The 20,525-nt window shown below is 36.6% G+C and overlaps 1 protein-coding gene across 1 annotated transcript; it reads left to right on the forward strand.

The window, feature by feature from the left end:
• The first annotated feature begins 15,137 nt into the window (after positions 1–15,137).
• On the forward strand, positions 15,138–16,377 carry LOC143680633 (L-lactate dehydrogenase B chain-like). The gene has a single exon (XM_077156993.1). The coding sequence runs from the start codon at positions 15,177–15,179 to the stop codon at positions 16,179–16,181; it is 1,005 nt and encodes a 334-aa protein (XP_077013108.1). The 5' UTR covers positions 15,138–15,176; the 3' UTR covers positions 16,182–16,377.
• Positions 16,378–20,525: the final 4,148 nt, after the last annotated feature.

Below are 20,525 nucleotides of genomic sequence, written 5' to 3' on the forward strand. Positions count from 1 at the left end.
GATTACAACATATCAGAACTTATGGGATATGGCAAAGGCTGTGCTGAGAGGGAAATTTATTGCCCAAAGTGCCTATATAAAAAAGAAGAAAAAGCAAAAATTGGAGACAACTGCTCACCTGGAAGAACTTGAGAAATAATAGCAAACTAACCTCAAAGCAAATAGAAGAGAAATGACAAAGATTAAAGCATAGTTGAATGAATGGGAGAACAAAGGGCCAATAGAAAGAATCAATGAAACCAAAAGTTGATTCTTCAAGAAAATCAATAAAATCAATGGACCATTATCAAGGCTGACAAAGTAAAAAGGAGAGAGGATGCAAATAAACAAAATCAGAAATGAGAAGGGAGTAATTACCACAGATCCTGAAGAAACAAAAGAAATCATAAGAGGATACTATGAACAACTATACCCCAAGAAACTAGACAACTTAGATGAAATGGACAAATTCCTGGAAGCACATAAACAAGTTACACTGACTCAAGAAGAAATAGAAGATCTCATCAAACCAATCACAAGTAAAGAGATTCAAACAGTCATCAAAAGTTTTCCTACAAAGAAAAGCCCAGGGCCAGATGGCTTCACAGGGGATTTTATCAAACACTCCAAAAAGAACTAACACCAATTCTGTTCAAATTTTTCCCAAAAATTAAGAAAAAAGGAATTAAACTTAACTAATTTTATGAAATTAACATCACTTTAATATCAAAACGAGGTAAAGATGCTACAAGAAAGGAAAACTAGAGACCTACCTTCCTAATGAGTAAAAATGCAAAAATTCTCAACAAAATGTTAGCAAATCGAATCCAAAGAACATTAAAAGAATTATACACCGCTACCAAGTGGAATTTATACCAGGAATACAAGATGATTCAAAACAAGAAAATCAGTTAATGCAATACAGCACATTAACAAGTTGAAAGAGAAAAATCAGATGATCATCCTGACTGATGCTGAAAAAAAACATTTGACAAAATTCAACATCCTTTTCTAATAAAAACACTTCAAAAGGTAGGAATCAAAAGTAACTTCCTCAAAATGATAAAAGACGTTTATGAAAACCCATAGCCAGCATTGTACTCAATGCTGAGAGGCAGAAAGCGTTCCCCCTAAGATCAAAAACGAGCCAAGGACGTCCTCTGTCACCACTATTATTCAACATGGTATTAGGAGTTTTAGGGTGGGCCACAGTGGCTCAGCAGGTAAGAATGCTTGCCTGCCAAGCCTGAGGACCTGGGTTCGATTCCCGGTGCCTGCCCATGTAAAAAAAAAAAAAAAAAAGAAGTTTTAGTGAGAGCAATCAGGCAGGAAAAAGAAATAAAAAGCAGATAAATTGGAAAGAAAGGAGTAAAACTTTTTACTATTTGCAAAATCCTGAGAAATCTACACAAAGTTATTTGAGCTAATAAATAAGTTCAGCAAGGTGGCAGGTTAAAACCCTGAGAAATCTATGATAAAGCTACTTGAGCTGATAAATTCATCAAAATGGCAGAATACAAGATCAATGTGCAAAAATAAGTAAAGTTTCTATACATAAGCAATGACCTAACTGAGGAGTCAATTAAGGGAAAAATTCCATTCAAAATAGCAACTAAAAGAATAAACTATTTAGGAATGTAAAGGACTTGTGTACACTGAGAACTACATAATATTGTTAAAAGAAATCGAAGATCTAAATAGGTGAAAAGACATTCCATGCTCATGGATAGGAAGTTTAAATATAAGTGAGATGTCAATTCTACTTAAATTGATCTACAGATTCAATGCAGTACCAATCAAAATTCCATCAACCTACTTTGAAGATTTGGAAAAGCTACTTACCAAATTCATCTGGAAGGGAAAGAGACCTAAAAAGCTAAAATCATCCTAAAAAAGAATAAAATGGGAGAATTAACACTCCCTGGTTTTAAAACTTATTATAAACCCACAGTGGTCAAAACAGCATGGTACTGGCACAAAGATAGAAATATTGACCAATGAAATTGAATCAAGAGTGCAGAATAGACCACCAAATCTATGGCCAACTGATCTTTGACAAGGCCCCCAAGTCCACTGAACTGGGACAAAATACTCTTTTCAATAAATAGGCATGGGAGAACTGGATATCAATAGTCAAAAGAATGAAAGAGGACCCTTACCTTACACCCTACACAAAATTAACTCAAATTTGATCAAACACCTAAACATAAGAACCAGTACCATAAAGCTCGTAGAAGAAAATGTAGGAAAACATCCTCAAGACCTAATAATAGAAAGTAGATTCCTAAACTTTAACCCAAAGTACAAGCAACAAAAGAAGAAATAGATAGATGGAAACTCCTCAAAAGACTTTGTCAAAAAGGTGAGGAAGCAGCCAACTCAATGGGTTTCCAAAAATATTTGGAAATCACACATTGGATAAAGTTTGATATCCTGTATATATAAAGAAATCATACAACTCAACAACAAAAGAACAAACAACCCAATTATAAACTGGGCTAAAGATATGAATAGACATTTTGCTGAAAAGCAAATACAGATGGCTACAAAGCACATGAAGAGATGCTTATTCTCATTAGCTGTAAGGGAAACGCAGAAAAAGACTACAATGAGATACCACCTCACACCTATAAGAATGGCTGATATAAAATAAGGGAGAAACTGCAAATGTTGGAGAGGATGTGGAGAAATTGGGACACTTATGCACTACTGGTGGGAATGTATAATGATACAGCTACTGTGGAAGACAGTCTGTTGTTTCCTCAGAAAACTAAATATCGAGTTGTCCTATGACCTGGCAACACCACTACTTGGTATAAACCCAGAAGAGCTCAAAGCAGTGACACAGAGATTTACACAGCAATGTTCATGGCAGCACTATGTACAATTGCCAAAAGATGGAAACAATCGAAGTGCTCATCAGCAGATGAGTGGATTAACAATATGTGATATATACATACTATGGAATATTATGCAGCAGTAAGGCAAAATGACATCCTGAACCATATGACAAGATGAATGACCCCTGAGGATATAATGCAGAGTGAAATAAGCCAGAAATGAAAGCACAGAAACACTGTGACTCCACTTTTATGACCATGATAAAGGTAAAATCAGAGGCTTATTATACAGAACCTAGAGGACCTAGAGATACACAGAAGCTTGAGATGGGTGAGGAGTTTGCTAATGAGGGTGAACATAATTATAAGGGAATAGACAGATGTGAAGGCAGTTCACTACTGAGTCTATAAGTAATATTACCATATTGAAGATGAACATGATTGACAGGGGTTGTATAGGCTCATGTGTCTTACCAATTAACACAACAAATATAATTAATTTCTTGTATAAACTACTGCAAAGGTTTGAATCTTGCACAAAGATTGTATAATTTCATGGTGTAGGTGCAAAAGTGATATTGCATACTCTGGGCTATATTTAACAGGAAAACATCAGTAGTATACAGCAATACCAGGAATACATAATGGAGGGAGGGACAAGAGTTACGGGAAGGTTTGGATTTTCTATTTGGTGAGGGTGTGTTTATTGGCTATCTTTCTCCTGGGAACAATGAAATTATCTAAAATTGAGAGTGCTGATGGACTGCTAACTTTGGACATTGTACATGAAGCTCAGTAGACAGAGGTGGCTGACAGATGTACTGACTTAGAAGGAGGTGGTGAACGATGGTGTAAACATGCTCGAACACAGTGCTGCTACAAAAAGGAATGAAGTTGTGAGGAGTACAATGATGTGAATGAATCTGTGGCACATTTGGGAAGGCAAAATAAGCCAAAAACAAAAGAGTAAATATTGTATGATCTCATTTAGATAATACTTAAAAGAAAACTGGGGCCTAGATTGTAAACTCTTACACCAGTCATATTTGGTCCAGAGTGGTAATTGTTATTTCTGGATTTTGAAGGGCTGTTTTATATATGAACAACCTGGTATTTAGAGATTAGAATGAAGCCAATTGGGATGGGATTAAGGTAATTCAGAATACAGGGGTGAGGAAGAACTTCACATACTCTTTGAGATCAAAGGAAGAAAAGCTTATATGTCCAGAACCTAGGTTTTCTGTAGCATATAATCTAACTCAACCTGTCTGGATAGATCATTTAAACAATCCAAACCCAGGGAGCCCAGAATAAGAATTAGAGGCTTTAATCCTGTGTAACTTAATATAATGCCTGGATACATCCCAGTGTATATTAAGCAGATAATCAAAAAGTATTGTCAAAGTTCCTTGAGGGATGAGAGAAAAATTATGGATCTGTTAAACTTTATTACTGGAGAAACCCCTGATAAACTTTACCACCAGAGAAACCAACTGGAGACCAACAGAAATATCAATATAATGATTCAGCAGTCATAGTCATTGGTTAAATCCTATCTTCTCTGTTATATTCCCTTATTCTCTTTAAATAACATTTATACATTAAAGTATATTGCAACAATTAATTGCAGAATAGATTTCAGAGTTTGATATCGATTAAAATTCCATAATTTTAGGTATTTATTTCTAGCTGCTCTAAGGTACTGGAGGCTAAAAGAAATATCAGTATAATGATTCAGCACTCATGGTCATTTGTTAAACCCAACCTTCTCTGTATAACTCCACCATCACCTTTGATCTTTTTCTCACTCTTGCTCATTCTAACTTTTTCATATGGAAAGTGCTGTCAATAACAAAGGATAGGGGGATATAATTTGTTGATGTTCTGGAAGGGATGGTCCCTCTGCATTTCAGAATGTATCTGGTTCAGGGACCCATCTGGAGGTTGTAAGTTTTGGAAAGTTACCCTAGTGCATGGGACCTTTGTAGAATCTTGTTTAATGCCCTAGGTATTCTTTAGGATTGGCAGGAATGGTTTTGTTTGGAGTTTGTCAAGTTATAATAGGTAGCAATAGCTAACCGAGCATTCATAAGAGTGGCCTCCAGTGTAAACTCTTGACTCTATTTGAACTCTCTCAGCCACTGATACCTTATACATTACACTTATTTTCCCCCTTTTGGTCAGGATGGCATTGTTGATTCCATGGTGCCAGGGCCAGGCTCATCCCTGGGAGTCATCTGCCATGCCTTCAGGAAGACTTTTATTGCTGGATGTCATGTCCCACATAGTGGGGAGGGCAATGATTTCACTTGCAGAGTTGGGCTTACAGAGAGAAAGGCCACATCTGAGCAACAAAAGAGGTCCTCCAGAGGTGACTCTTAGACATACCTATAGGTAGGCTAAGCATCTCTGTTATATACATAAGCTTCACAAACGCAAGCCTCAAGATCAAGGGCTTGGCCTATTGATTTGGGTGTCCCTAATGTTTGACACAGCATCAGGGGTTTCTCCAGTAGTAAAGTTTAACAGTTTCATAATTTTTCTCTTATTCCTCAGGAACTTTGCCAATACTTTTTGATTATCTGCTTAATATACACTGGGGTGTATCCGGGCATTACATTAAGCTATAGGATAAGCTATAGGATTATCAATAAAACAGAAAATGACAAGTGCTAGAGAGGATGTGGAGAAAGAGGCACACTTATGCACTGTTGGTGGGAATGTCAAATGGTACAACTGCTGTGGAAAGCAGTTTGGCAGTTCCTGAAGAAGCTAAGTATAGAATTGCCATATAACCTGGCAATACCTTTGCTAGGTATCTACTCAGAGGACATGGGGGCAAAGACACAAATGGACATTTGCACACCAATGTTTATAGTAGTATTATTTACAATTGCCAAGAGACAGAAACAGCCAAATGTCCATCAACAGACAAGTGGCTAAAGAAGCTGAGGTATAAACATACAATGGAATATTATGCCGCTGTAAGTCAGAATAAAGTTATGAACTATGTAACAACATGGATGGACCTTAAGGACATTATGCTGAGTGAGATTAACCAGAAACAAAAGGACTAATACTGTATATCTCACTGCTATGAACTAACATTAATGGATGAACTTGGAGAATTTCAGTTAAGAACAGAGGTCATCAGGAGATAGAAATAGAGTAGACATTGGGTAATTGGAACTGAAGGGATACAGATTATGCAATGGAGCTGATTGTAAAAATTCAGAAATGGATAGCACAATACTACCTAACTGTAATACAATAATCTTAGAACACTGAATGTAGCTGAATGTGAGAATGATAGAGGGAGAAGGCCTGGGGGCACAAATGAAATCAGAAGGAAAGACATACGATAAAAACTGAGATGGTATAATCTAGGAATGCCTAGTATGTATAATGATAGTGACTAAATGTACAAATTTAAAAATGTTTTTGCATGAGGGAGAATAAAGGAATGTCAATAATGCAGGGTATTGAAAATAAATGGTAATCAATATTTTAAACCTTTAACTTATGTGTAAGACTAAAGCAAAAAATGTTTATTTGGTACAAAATTTATATTTTGACTAGTGCATTTCCTAACATAACTTATGTGGACAGCTTAATTGAACACCATAAGTACATGGAACCTTGAGTAAGGCATGAGATTTTGTGGGTTTGTCCAGAGTGATACCTTGATAAATCCCAGAAGAATTTGAACAGTGAATAAAAAAGTATTTGCAAAGTTTCCTTGGGGGAATAGTGAGAAAGGGGAAATATTCAACTTCCCCAAATGGAGAATTCTTGATATTCTCACAAGCAGTGGGGACAACCAAAGCAATAGGCTAAGCCTCCAGTCTTGGGGTTTGTACATATGAAAACCCCAGAAAGAATAGGCTAAGCCTACTTAAAATTAGGCCTAAGAGTCACCCCCAAAAGAACCTCTTTTGTTGCTCAGATGTGGCCTCTCTCTCAGCCGACATGACAAGCAAACTCACTGCCCTCCCCCTCTCTATGTGAGACATGACTCCTAGGGGTGTGGACCCTTTCTGGCAACATGAGACAAAAATCCTAGAATGAGCTGGGACTCAGCATCAAGGGATTGAGAAAATCTTCTCCACCAAAAGGGGGAAGAGAGAAATGAGGCAAAATAAAGTGTCAATGGCTGAGAAATTCCAAACATAGTAGAGAAGTTATCCTGGAGGTTATTCTTATACATTAAATAGATATCACCTTTTTAGTTAAGGTGTAACAGAGAGGCTGGAGGGAACTGACTGAAAATGTAGAGCTGTGTTCCCATAGCCATGTTTCTTGAAGATGATTGTATAATGATATAGCTTTCACAAAGTTACTGTGTGATTGTGAAAACTTCATGTCTGATGCTTCTTTTCTCTACCTTATGGACAGATGAGTAAAACATATGGATTAAAAATAAATAAATAATAGGGGAACAAATGTTAAAATAAATTTAGTAGATTGAAAAAAAAGGATACATACTGCATGATTCCATTTATGTAACATTTGTGAAATACATAATTATAAAGATAGAGAACATGTTAGTGGTTGCCAGGGATAAGGGATGTGAAGGGAAGGGATGAGTGTGGCTATAAACAGATAACATGAGGGAGTCTTGTGACTATGGTTATACAGTTTCATTGTGGTGGTTATGGAAGGTAACATGATAAAATTGCACAGAGATACACACATATGCCCACAACACAAATGAATGCATATATAACTGATGAAACCTTAATGAACTCTAGGAAACATACCAATACAAATTATTGGTTTTAATAGTGGGCTATTGTTGAGTAAGATGCTATTGTTAGGGGAAGCAAAGGGAAGATGTATGGAGAAATATTACAAAAGAAAACCTAACTATTAGTTTCCTTCTAAAATTCAATATAGGGTGGGCCATGGTGGCTCAGCAGGCAGAGTTCTCGCCTGCCATACCAGAGAACCAGCTTCAATTCCAGGTGCCTGCCCGTGCAAAAAAAAAAAAAAATTCAATATATTTATTCATCCTTTCAAAAATATATAACATGATCTGCTGAGGATATGAAATTGAACAAGATGAGATCTTGACCATCAAGGACACACAGTCTAAGTAACCAGAAAAAGACACAAACAGATAAAGCAGTGAACTGTTAGAGGGGCTGTAAGAAGCACACAAATTTTTGTTGAACAGGAGAGGATCCTCATAATGTACATTTCAGGTGTATGCAACTAACATATTTTAAACTGTAAGTGGTAACAATAAAGGCTGTAGTTGTAAACACATAACCTCTTAAATGTGAGGAGAAGTTTTCATGCCATTGATGATATAGACTTCAGCAGAGAGTCAGAATACAAAGTGTACACTCCTGATTATAAAATTCATTTTATTTATCAAAAGACATTATACCATGCACCTTACTAAAGTGTGATAAATTAATGTTTACATATCATTTAAAATTTCTAGTCTAAAATAACAATTGCCCCCCCCAAATATTGAATATGATATTAATCGAGGGAGGGTTGAGAATAGGTGGAGAGAGAGATGAAGTGAAAGTAGCAAAATGTTGTGGTTTGAGTAAAGGAGCAACATGATCTGATTCACATTTTTAACAGGATCGGAGTGGCTGCTTGCTGAGGATAGAGAAGAGGGGTTTGCAAGGCAAGAAGCAGGGGGATTGGTCAAGAGGCTATTGCAATAATCCAAAGGAGAATAATAGTACCTTAAATTTGGATAGTAATAGTACTGAAGGTGTGAAAAGTGGTCAGACTCTGAGAAGTCTTTAAAAGTATATTTGACAGGAATTGTTAACAAAGCAGGTGCATGACATGCAAATAAAAGCAAAGTTAAGGACACTTCAAAGTTTGCTTTGGTTTGAGTCACTGGAAAAATAGAGTTTCCATATACTAAGATGCGGAAGGCCATGAGAGCATGTTTGGGGAAAATATTTAGGAGCTCAAATTTGGGCTTGTTAAATTTGAGATGTCTGTTATACCTCAAAGTAAAGAGGAGTTGCAGTCGAGTCTGGAGTTCAGGAAAGAGGTCAAGACTGGGACTACCAATTTGGGAATTATTAGCATATAGACAGCATTTAAAGTTATGAGACTGTGTAAGCTCACCTAGGAAACAACTATAAATCGAAAAGTGAAAGTGGAGATCCAGAAACTGACCCAAAGGCTCTCAGACATTTTGAAGTCAGGAAATTGAGGAGGAAGTAGCATCTACAACTAAGTTTGGGGACAGAGGAGGAGAGAAGGTACAAAATAACCATCCAGGAGCATGGGACAGTGAATGGTCCAGGGAAATATAAGCTATTGCTAGACAGCATAACGTTTAAGATGAGTAATCATGAATTTAAAAGGAGACCAGGGGCGGGCCGCGGTGGCTCAGCGGGCAAAGTGCTTGCCTGCTATGCCGGAGGACCTCGGTTCGATTCCCGGCCCCAGCCCATGTAACAAAAACGGAGAAACAGAATACAATAAAACAAGAAAATGTTTAAAAATGTTTCCCTTCCTTCCTTCTATCCTTCCTTCCTTCTCTCTGTCTTTCCTTTAAAAAAAAAAAAAAAAAAAAAAAAAAAAAAAAAAGAGACCAGGCAGCATGGCTGTATATTTCTTTCCAGCCACATGGGGCTGTGCAGAGTCAGGCATAGAGTCAGGTAGAAATGGATTGTGCCTTAAGTAAGCAAATGAGAAAGGAGCAAAGAAGCTAAGGATGTGTTGGAAAAAGACTATAAGACAAAAAAAATTTAGAAATATAATAATATAATAGTATATAAAAGAAGGTTTCCCTGTCAGATATTAAGGAAAATTATAGTGTTACAATAGTTTTTTTAATGTGGTAGCCATGTTAGATTGTAGAGTACCAATGGAGCAAAACAGTATTTTCAGAAATATATATATAAGAATTTAGTATATAATGAAGATGTCATTTCTACTAATTGAGGAAAGGATAGCAATTTGATGAATGTTGTTGGAATAATAGTTAAATTGGAAAAATATAGACGTTGATTGTATCCTCATTTAGCACCGTATACCAAAATAAATTCCAGAAGAAATAAAGATTCAAATGTTTAGAAAGCAGACCATAAAATCCACAGAAGAAAGTATTCACAAATATTTGTATATAATTTTAGGTTGAGGATGGACTTTTATCTATTATATGATAATATAATACTCATGTGAGTATTATCCTGGTTCATTTTTCACTCCTGTGAAAAAGACCAGATTTTGAAGTAATATTTACATTTTGAATATTTTTATATTATATGCATAAAATGTACCAAACTTTTAACAGGAAATATGCCTTGATATTTAAATTTGTGGTAATTTTATTCACTTCTTTAAGCTTTACTATATTTTGAAAATGTTCTATAAGGGCTATTTGTGTTTAATTCTTTATAACATTACTTTTAATTATGAAAGTTATATATATACTCATAGCATGTGATATAGTACAGAGATGAAGAGTTACTATATTCCCCCCCATGCCCTGCTCCTATCTAATTCTTTCCATTCCTAGCTACATGAGGTAATCAAATTAGCAGTATACTGTCCATCTTCTCCAATTTTATACACATACACATACATATCCATATATATGTGTGTGTATATATATATATTTATATATATATATACACACTCATATGTGCTGTACATTTCTTTTCAAAATAGGTCATATATTAAACACATATTTTTGTGCAACTTGCTTTTGTCACTATCAAAATCAATAGATAAAATCTAAGTAATACATATTGCAAATGCATGGATATTGCATAATTTATTCAACCATTCCCCTTTTGATGAAGAATAAGAATTTCCTATTTAAGGTATATAAATAATTCGATAGGCATCTTTAAACTTTATGTGCTATGTTGATGCTTTTACATCTATAAAATAGAGTTCTAAAAGTAGGAATGCAGAATCAAAAATATGTGAATGCTTAATTGTAATAAATACAGCTAGATTACTTTCTGAAAATATATTAACTTCGATAGGCAGAATTCTAGGATGGCTTCCAAGGTTTCCCACCTCCCCACCCCTCTGTACCACATACATACCCTGCATAATCTATAGGACTATGATATGGTAGCTTTACTACCAAGATTAGGTTGTTATATGGTCATAAAATAGGGAGATTATCCAGCTAGGCCTTACCTAACCACATGAATCTTTAAAAGCAGAGTTTCTCTCATGGCTTCCAGGTGGAGGAGGCCACCGTGAGAGCAAAGAAATGAGGACCCTAGACCTACAATTACAAGGAAATGGATTCTGTCAACCACTAGTGAACTTGGAGAGCACCAGTGAGCTTAGAAGAGCCCTGGATGAGAACTGCAGCTCCAACCAACACTTTGAATTCAGCATTGTTAGACTCTGAGCGAGAGAATCCAACCACATTGTACCTGAACTTCTGGTCTGCAGACACTGAGATGAATAATTTGTGTTGTTTTGAATGCTTACATTTGCAGAAATGTAACACAGCAAATAGAAAACTAGTAGAGTAACAATGCACTTTCCAATCAGCAATGTCTGAGGTACCAATTTTCTTCACCTTCTCACTAGTGCAAATGTTAAATTGTTTTTCAAATGTTTATTGTGGTAACATTCATAAAACACAAAATTTCCCATTTTAACCACTTCCATGTATGCAATTCAGTGTTGCTAATTACATTCAAAATATTGTGCTACCATCACCAACAGTCATTACTAAAATTTTTGCATCACAGAAACTCTGTACCCATTAAGCAGTAACTTCCCATTCTTCCCTATTCCGGCTCACTCCCACCCTGGCACCTGGTAAGCCATAATCTATTTTCCGTCTCTATGAATTTGCTTATTCTAGGTGTTTCATATCAGTAAGATCATACAATATGCGTCCTTTTGTGTCTGGTTTATTTCACTCACATGGTTTGTTCAAGGTACAACCACATTGTAGCATAAATTTGAACTTCATTCCTTTTTTAGGGCTGAATAATATTCTATTGTGTGTATATACCACATTTCGTTAATCTTTTCTTCTGTTGATGTACACTTAATGCTGCTATGAAGTATCGCTTAAGACTCTGCTTTCAATTCTTTTAGATATATAGCTATAAGCAGGATTGCCAGCTCATATAACAATTCTATGTTGAACTTTCTGAGGAACCACCAAAAGTTTCCACAGCAGCTGCATCATTTACGTTCCAACCAACAATTAAGGCTTCCTACTTCTCCACATTCTCACCAACACTTGTTTTCTTCTGATTTTTAATGATAGCCATTCAGGGGTGTGAATTGATATCTCATTGTGTTTTTGTTTTCCATTTCCTTAATAGATAATAATGCTGAGCATCTTTTTATGTACTTACTAGCCATTTGTATATCTTCTTTGGAAAAATGTCTAATCAAGTTCTTTGCCCATTTTTTAGTTGGATTGCTTGTCTTTTTGTTGCTGAGTTGTAGGAGTCCCATGTATATTCTGGATAGTAAATCTCTAACAGATATATTATTTCCAAATATTCTCCTATTCTGCAAGTTTTCACTTTCTTGATAATATTCTTTGATACATTTTTAAATGTGTACATCCATTTTTCCAGCACTGTTTGTTGAAGAGATTATTCTTTCCCCATTCAATGGACTAGCACTCTTATTGAGAATTAATTGGCCATAGATGTGTGGGTTTATTCCTGAACTCTCATTCTATTCTGTTTCATGTCAATTGTTTTGATTATTGTAGTTTTGTAGCAAGTTTTTAAATCAGGAAGTGTGAGTCCTCCAACTTTGTTTCTTTTCAAGATGGTTTTGGTTATTTGCCACGCCAAAGGAATTTGATAGTTAGCTTTACCATTTCTAAAAAACAAAAAAATGGGTGCTAGAATTTTGATCATGTTTTCATTGAATGTGTAAATCACTTTGGTTAGTATTGACATCTTAACAATAAGACTTCCAATCCATGAAGAGGGGATGTTTTTACATTTATTTAGGCCTTTAATTTCTTTGAGTAATATTTTGTAGTTTTCAGTATACAAGTGTTTTACATCCTTGATTAAATTTATTCTAAATATTTTATTCAGTTAGTTGGCATGATAAATGTATCTGTTTGATTAGTTTCCTTTCCAGATTACTTATTGCTGATATAGAGAAACACAACTGATTTTTGCATGTTGATCTTGTACTCTAAAACTCTGCTAAATACACTTATTATTTATAATAGCTTTCTTGTGGATTCTTTAGGATTTTCTATACATAGGAGGCTTGAGATAGTTTTACTTCTTCCCTTCCAGTTTGGGTGCTTTTATACAAATTTTATACAAATTGAGTTAATTTGATGAGTTAGATGGAATATCTCATTGCTTTATTTTGCATTTGTCCGAGTAAGAGCGAGGTTGAGCACTTGTCCACATGTTTTTATTTATTTAATTTTCCCTAACGTGATTTTCCTATTCACATATGTTGCCTATTTTGCTTTTAAGTTATTTATCTATTTATCTATTTTTGTCAAGGGTTTGAGCAATCTCTAACTAGCAACATAGCTGCCAAACTGACTTGCTGCACTTTCATAAATTCAGCAGGTAAGAAAACAACAGCCAGAAGGATTTACTCAGTTTTTACTTACAAGACAGTAGGCAGCATGAGCTCCATATTCATATCTGTTCTCATCTGTTCCCATTGCCCCCAAGTCTCGTGGGAGCATGGAATGATGCGGAGCAGGCCTGGGTGGATGCTGTACACTCAGCTCTATATCACAGTTGAAGAATCCAGAGCTCAGGAAACCTACATCTTTTGGAACTACTAGCAAACCTGACTAACATTTGCCCCACAGGGAGACATTATCTTTATTATCTACATGAGGAAACAAATCTGCCCTCTAATTCAAAGAAAGATAATATCTCTAGCTAACAAGGCTGTTGTGGTTAAGCAAACATCCTTGAAAATAAAGTTCAGAATAAACCTGTCACTAAATGTGTTGAGACACAATGGAAATCCAGCCCTTATTTCCACATGGCTATAACTATACCACTACATTGGCCACGTAGAAGAATCTGACTGGTGGAATGAGACCACATTCATTCAATTTGTAAACACTTGCAGGTCTCTTAGGACCACACCTAAGGTGAAAGTCTCAATACCTTAGAGAAAGAGGTCAGTAAATCCCTGGTTTTCACACAGAAATTGCAGTCCTAAGGGCATAACACATAGTACCTTGGGATAGAAGGTGTTTACAATTGTTGAAGCCCTGAAGGTGAGACAGGTCGGCAAACTTCTGACATGACTCCCAGCCAGCTGGTAGGCCTTGGGATTTCATTGCAGTCTGTCCTTGTTTTTTGAAGGGACTGCTTGAGAGCATTCCCTTCAGTCTGTCCTATTTGTCCATGATACTAGAAATGGGAAAATTCCCAGTGCTTCTTAGAAGCTCTTTCTTTATTAAAGTTACTAGCACTTTGTCATATTTGCTGCAAATGTTATTACCAACACATTGTTTGCCTTTTCACTCTGTTTATGACTTCTATAATCATACAGTTTTTAAAATTTTATTTTTATGCAGTTGTCTCTGCCTGGGAACTTTCTGTACCTATCAGGCAAAAGCTATTGTGCTCAACCTTCAATATCACACAATTATCAAGGTCAAGAGATATAATGGTGTAGTTGGGGATCTGCAAGTGATAAAACATAGCAGCACCATGCCACATTACGTATAACATTCAAAATAGTCTCATTGCCCACAGTCTCATCCTATCCCAAGATACCTTCCACGCTTTCGAAGCGTGGAACCTAAAACCTTATCACTCTCCAGGTAGTTTCTCATCTCCCTAACAGAATACATATGTTAATGGCAAGTGCAATCTTATGACGGTCCCTGTCCCAAACTGGCAGGGAAGAAAGGGAACATTGATGTCTGCTCACTTAGGAAGGGCTTTTCTTTCTGTGAAATTTAGGTCCTATAGACTTCTTTGTATCTATCATCTCTCCAATGTCTTTTTAAAATATGTGATATTTTAGTTTAGCATTTTTTTGCTTTAGTTGTTACTGCAGAAGGTCTGTTAAGACCTTCTACATTCTAACTGGAAGTTGAACTCTCCCAGTTCCTAATTATTTTGTTTTGTTATGATTTGAAAATTCAAACTACATTAAAGATGTATTTTCTGACCCACTTCAAGCCATTTTCCCCAAATCTTTTAATCATAACCCAAATCTTGCAAGTATTCTTCATCCCACTTATCCCTGAAAAAAATTGTGACAAGATTATCTGGATGAATAAAGAGAAATCAATTTGGCATTAATATAAAATGTTTTCAATTTTTTTAAGAAATGTAAGGATGACGCACGCAGCCGACTTTGTCTTCGCCACCCGGCTTGTGTAGCTGTCCTGAGAGTCCTCTCCACCTCCTGTGCACAATGGCCACTCTTAAGGAAAAACTGATTGCACCAGTTGCAGAAGAAGAGGGAACAGTCCCAAACAATAAGATCACTGTAGTGGGTGTTGGACAAGTTGGAATGGCATGTGCCATCAGCATTCTTGGAAAGTCTCTGGCTGATGAACTTGCCCTTGTGGATGTTTTGGAAGATAAACTCAAAGGAGAAATGATGGATCTGCAGCATGGAAGCTTGTTTCTTCAGACACCTAAAATTGTGGCAGATAAAGATTACTCTGTGACAGCTAATTCGAAGATTGTGGTGGTAACTGCAGGAGTCCGTCAGCAGGAGGGGGAGAGTCGCCTCAACTTGGTTCAGAGAAATGTAAATGTCTTCAAATTCATCATTCCTCAGATCGTCAAGTACAGCCCCGATTGCATTATAATTGTGGTTTCCAACCCAGTGGATATTCTAACATATGTTACCTGGAAACTAAGTGGATTACCCAAGCACCGTGTGATTGGAAGTGGGTGCAATCTGGATTCTGCTAGATTTCGTTATCTTATGGCTGAAAAACTTGGCATTCATCCCAGCAGTTGCCATGGATGGATTTTGGGAGAACATGGAGACTCAAGCGTGGCTGTATGGAGTGGAGTGAATGTGGCAGGAGTTTCTCTCCAGGAGCTGAACCCAGAAATGGGAACAGACAATGACAGTGAAAATTGGAAGGAAGTTCATAAGATGGTTGTTGAAAGTGCCTATGAAGTCATCAAGCTAAAAGGATATACCAACTGGGCTATTGGATTAAGTGTGGCTGATCTGATTGAATCCATGTTCAAAAATCTATCCAGGATTCATCCAGTGTCAACAATGGTGAAGGGGATGTATGGCATTGAGAACGAAGTCTTCTTAAGCCTTCCGTGTATCCTGAACGCTCGGGGATTAACCAGTGTTATCAACCAGAAGCTGAAGGATGATGAAGTTGCTCAACTGAAGAAGAGTGCAGATACCCTCTGGGGCATCCAGAAGGACCTGAAGGATCTGTGACGTTTGAGTTCTAGGCTGTAGAAATTTAAAAACTGCAATGTGATTAACCTTGAGCCATTAGTTATCATTCATGTACATGAATCACAGTTTGCTTTTATCTTCCTAAATATGTGAATCTGGGCCCCCGGAATCAAAGCAAATGCTTGGTATAATGCTTGCTATAGGAGCCCTTGAACAAATAAAATTAACTATCATAGTGTGAAAAAAAAAAAAAAAAGAAATGTAAGGATGAATTATTATTTATAACTAATTAAGATAAAATAGTTGTTACTATTATCATAGCTCAAATGAGAAAAACAATAAAAAACATCTCAGATGATTGCTAAAGTCAACAAATCAAGTCTAACACTATTTCTCGATTAAAAAGAACTCATTCAATCTTTTCACTGAGATGATAAAGAATAGCATCTCAAACCAACACTCAACATCAAGAACAAAAGACTAAAGGTGTTTGTGTTAAACCTATGTCAAAAGAGAAATGGACAGAGGCCAGTGACATCATTGTGTGAGAAAATTCTCAGTATAGGTTTACAGAAAAATTAATCTATGCTATGTTTCCATAACTCTGATGTCCAGTGAGTGGAATTTTTATGTAGGAAGACACCTAAGTCCCAGGCTCCAGGCTCTTCCCAACTATCTTCTTTGTATTCCTCTCTACATCTCAACCACTAACATCCTCAGAGTATACAGTTGTCCATAAGTACCCATGATTGGGAAAGACTCTCAAATGCTATGGTGGTAGGTCAACCGCCTGTTGTCTTGTCTAAGGGAAAAAGCTCGGCAAAGCTGAATGAACATGTTGAATAAGATTTACAAGAAGCAGCAGACAGTATGAGCCAAGAGAAAAGAGGAGTAATTGAGACAGCAGACTGGTTAGCTACGATGGTCATCATTACTATATGGGCTAAACTTGCGGGAGGTCTTCTATTTAACATTTCAAATTTGCAAGAAATAATTTGAAGTGACTCTGAAAAAAGATTACTACTTACATGGATTTTAGAAATGAGACTGAAATAAGCCATTGGGTGAATCAAAAGCAGACTCTTAGAGCAAATTTGTGAGTCTCTGGCCCCATCAGTCTAAGAACCAGTCTCCTCAGTACCTCAGTCTCCACAAGAGGCTCCATACTGCTACTTTTTTTTCTTGAAGCTGGATGTTAAGTATGACATACAACTGTGATGCCATGATATTACTTTCATTTCTGAGAGCAGCATTTCTCTCTTTGTTACAAGGCCACAAAATTGTAGTTCCTGATAATAAGAGCCCCAGTTCTTCAGAACAAGTCAGATAAAATAATAATGCTTCTAACATCCCAGGTGTCTGTAGGCCATCAGTTAGAGTGAAACCTTCTCTTTGAACCCATTCAACCAGAGTGAGACTCTGACTGTGGTAAAAAAGAAAGTGGCACATGGCTTCATGGTTTTTACCCTTCCACCTTCCACGGTGATGAGACAGAAACCTGTCTGGGGTGAAGAGCATGGGGAAATTTGTAGAAGCTATTATCTGCCATAAATATAACTGCTCAGGATCTGTTCTGTCCTACTAACTTCTGATGTCTGGACCAAGAGAATAACCAGAAAGAGACCTAAATACAGAGTTGTAGAAAACAGGAATGTTAACCCTGGACATTGAGAAGTTGAAGTCCAGTCAAGGACTGTGTGGTCCTTCTAATCTATTTTGAACCCAACCTTTCCATAATGTCCTATTTCTGGGGCCTTCAGGGAATGCTGAAAGTAGGAACAAAAAAATGAAGGATGGGAAATGGTAAGGAGGAAAAGATACTGTCAATTCCCATGTAAGATATTTGAAATATAGCTGGGATATCATTAGTACTTAATAAGTGGTAGTTAACCAGGTGAGATTCTCAATGGTGCTTAATACAAAAGTGGGTTTATCCTTCATTACTTCTTCGGTTCTGTATTCCACACTCTCTCTGAGGTTGTTATTAGAATCCAGGGTAGTCCCAATAATGATATCAACACTTAATATATACCAGGCACTATACAAAAGGCTTTGGGTACTCATTTCATTTAATCTTCACAATATTCCTATGAATATTTACCATCACTATCCCATTTAACAGACAGGAAACAAATTCAGGAACATTAAGTACACTGACTAAAGACACACAGCTCATCAGTGACAAAACTGGAACTGAAGCCTTGATCTGTCTGACTCCAAAACCTACATCCTTAACCATTGCATATTATATGGCCAAGTTGAAGGAAAAGTTCTTGGCACAGTGGGTCTAAGCAGGAGAATTACATTTGAAGAAGAAAGACACTAGCAAGCACCCCAAGCAGTATGTAAACATCAGTGTGTGCCTGTATCATTCCTACGTGAGGCCTAAGACTCAGTATTCAAGGAAATTTGTTCATTTAAGAGGAATGATACCCAAACCCTCTTAGATAATTTAAGTGGGAGACCCAAGTCTAATTTTCATTTTCCCTTTCCTATCTAGATCAACCTGAAATTAAGAATATGTTCCTATGTTCTCCTAATATATGCACCCAGGTAACTTAACTATCTTATTAACGACTATATACCTAGCACCTTGCACAATGCTTCATACAGAGTAAGCGTTCAATTTTCTAATGCAAATGGTTGAATGAATTAATTCATTTATGTATCTCTCTTACACTCTCCCTCCTGTTCCTTCAAGATATTGCCTTTCTGATTATCTCTAGTCTCCCTGAGGTTGGCAAGAGATATATTTTCTTCTTCTCTTAAATCCACTTTTCTTTCAGGTTCAGCAGGACCGGCTGCTTGGAGAACATTCCATCCTTGCCTTTGTTTGCTAATTTTACCATCATCACTTACGTCAATCCCAGTGCCAGCATGAAAAGCCTTTGTGTATCAGAGAGGCAGAGCTCAATTAGATTATCACTGGAAAAGGAGTTCCTCAAACCCTCACACTAATATCTTCACAAACCAAATATTTTCAAAGCATAGCTAGCTTATAAGTGATTGTATAAATACGGATAAATCATCTTTCCGCACAATGATAGGGAGGCCGAGCACAAGTTCCAGGATACATGTTCTAGCTACCAGAACATTCTTGAAATTAAATTGACGTGCTGAAATAAGTTGGCCAAGTAATCAAGCAGGAAGGGTGAAGGCAGAACCCCTCAAAAAAAAATCACTCCCAGGTCCCATAAGAAGGTAAGATCAGCCACAGTGATTACATAAAAGATAGATCAAGTTGCCAAATTGTCAACTAAAAATATCTTGTGGTATCATATTTGTAATCCAAATACAAAATTAAAATTCCATATTGCCAGAGAAATTCTTACTAAAAACTTACATAGAAGCTGCCTCACTTGTCCAGTGGTATTGCTGGGAGTTCTTTTTTCTCTGGGCCACTGACTCAATTATTACTCAGTAACTCTCAAAGGTTAGTCAGTTAATTTCCCATAATAGGTTGTAGACCAAAAGCAAAACTCGCAATTTTTTTATAAAAAGGACTTAATAGTGGTTAAGGTCACTCCCTCACCCCACACACACATACATACATTTCAAAATCAAGTGGGTATTTACATTTCTCCTTTTTTTAAAATATTCTATGACATTTAATGGTGTTGATAGCACTCCCTTTATAAAACTCTCTTCCCAGGATTTGAGGCTGCACTCTCATTTTTCTTCTAGTTTTCTGAACAGTCCTTCTCAGCTGCTTTAACTTTCTCTCTACATAAATGTTAATGTTACTTGAGCTTACGTTCTGGGGCCTCTTCTTACTCTACACATCTCTATAGACAATATCATCCTCACCCATGGCTTCAAACCTGTCTACGGGATATTAAAATTCAAATTTAAGTAGTAAACCAGATCTCTTTCCTGTGCTCTAGTCTCATATATCCAATTGTATTTTGAATAGCCAACAGGTAACTGAAACATAATATGTCCAAGGCTTAATTCACTGGCCCTCCACCATTATCTGCTCCCTTTTGTGTCCTACCAGTGGTAGAAATGGTAGCACTAGCCAAATTCTATCTAAATCAGAAACCTGAAAATCATCCTTAACTCCTCCCCCTCCCTATCTATACCCCAACAAATTATCATAAAGTTCTGTAAATTCTACTTCCTAAGTATTTCTCAAATCAGTTTCCTTCTATCATTCTCCATTGTGACAGCCTTATTTTTAGTTCTCCCTACCTTCAATTTTTACTTGCCTTGATTCTGTTCAGTGCCATTTCAATAGAGTATCCTTTATAAAGCATGAATCCATAATCACCTCACTCAAAAGTTTCTAATTATTCTTTATTATTTTAGGATGAATCAAAAAATACTTTCCATTATCTATAAGGCCTTTCATAAACTGTCCATGCCAAACGCACTAACCTCATC

This window comes from Tamandua tetradactyla, chromosome 4 (genome assembly GCF_023851605.1).
Source record: "Tamandua tetradactyla isolate mTamTet1 chromosome 4, mTamTet1.pri, whole genome shotgun sequence".
Taxonomy (NCBI): Eukaryota; Metazoa; Chordata; class Mammalia; order Pilosa; family Myrmecophagidae; genus Tamandua; species Tamandua tetradactyla.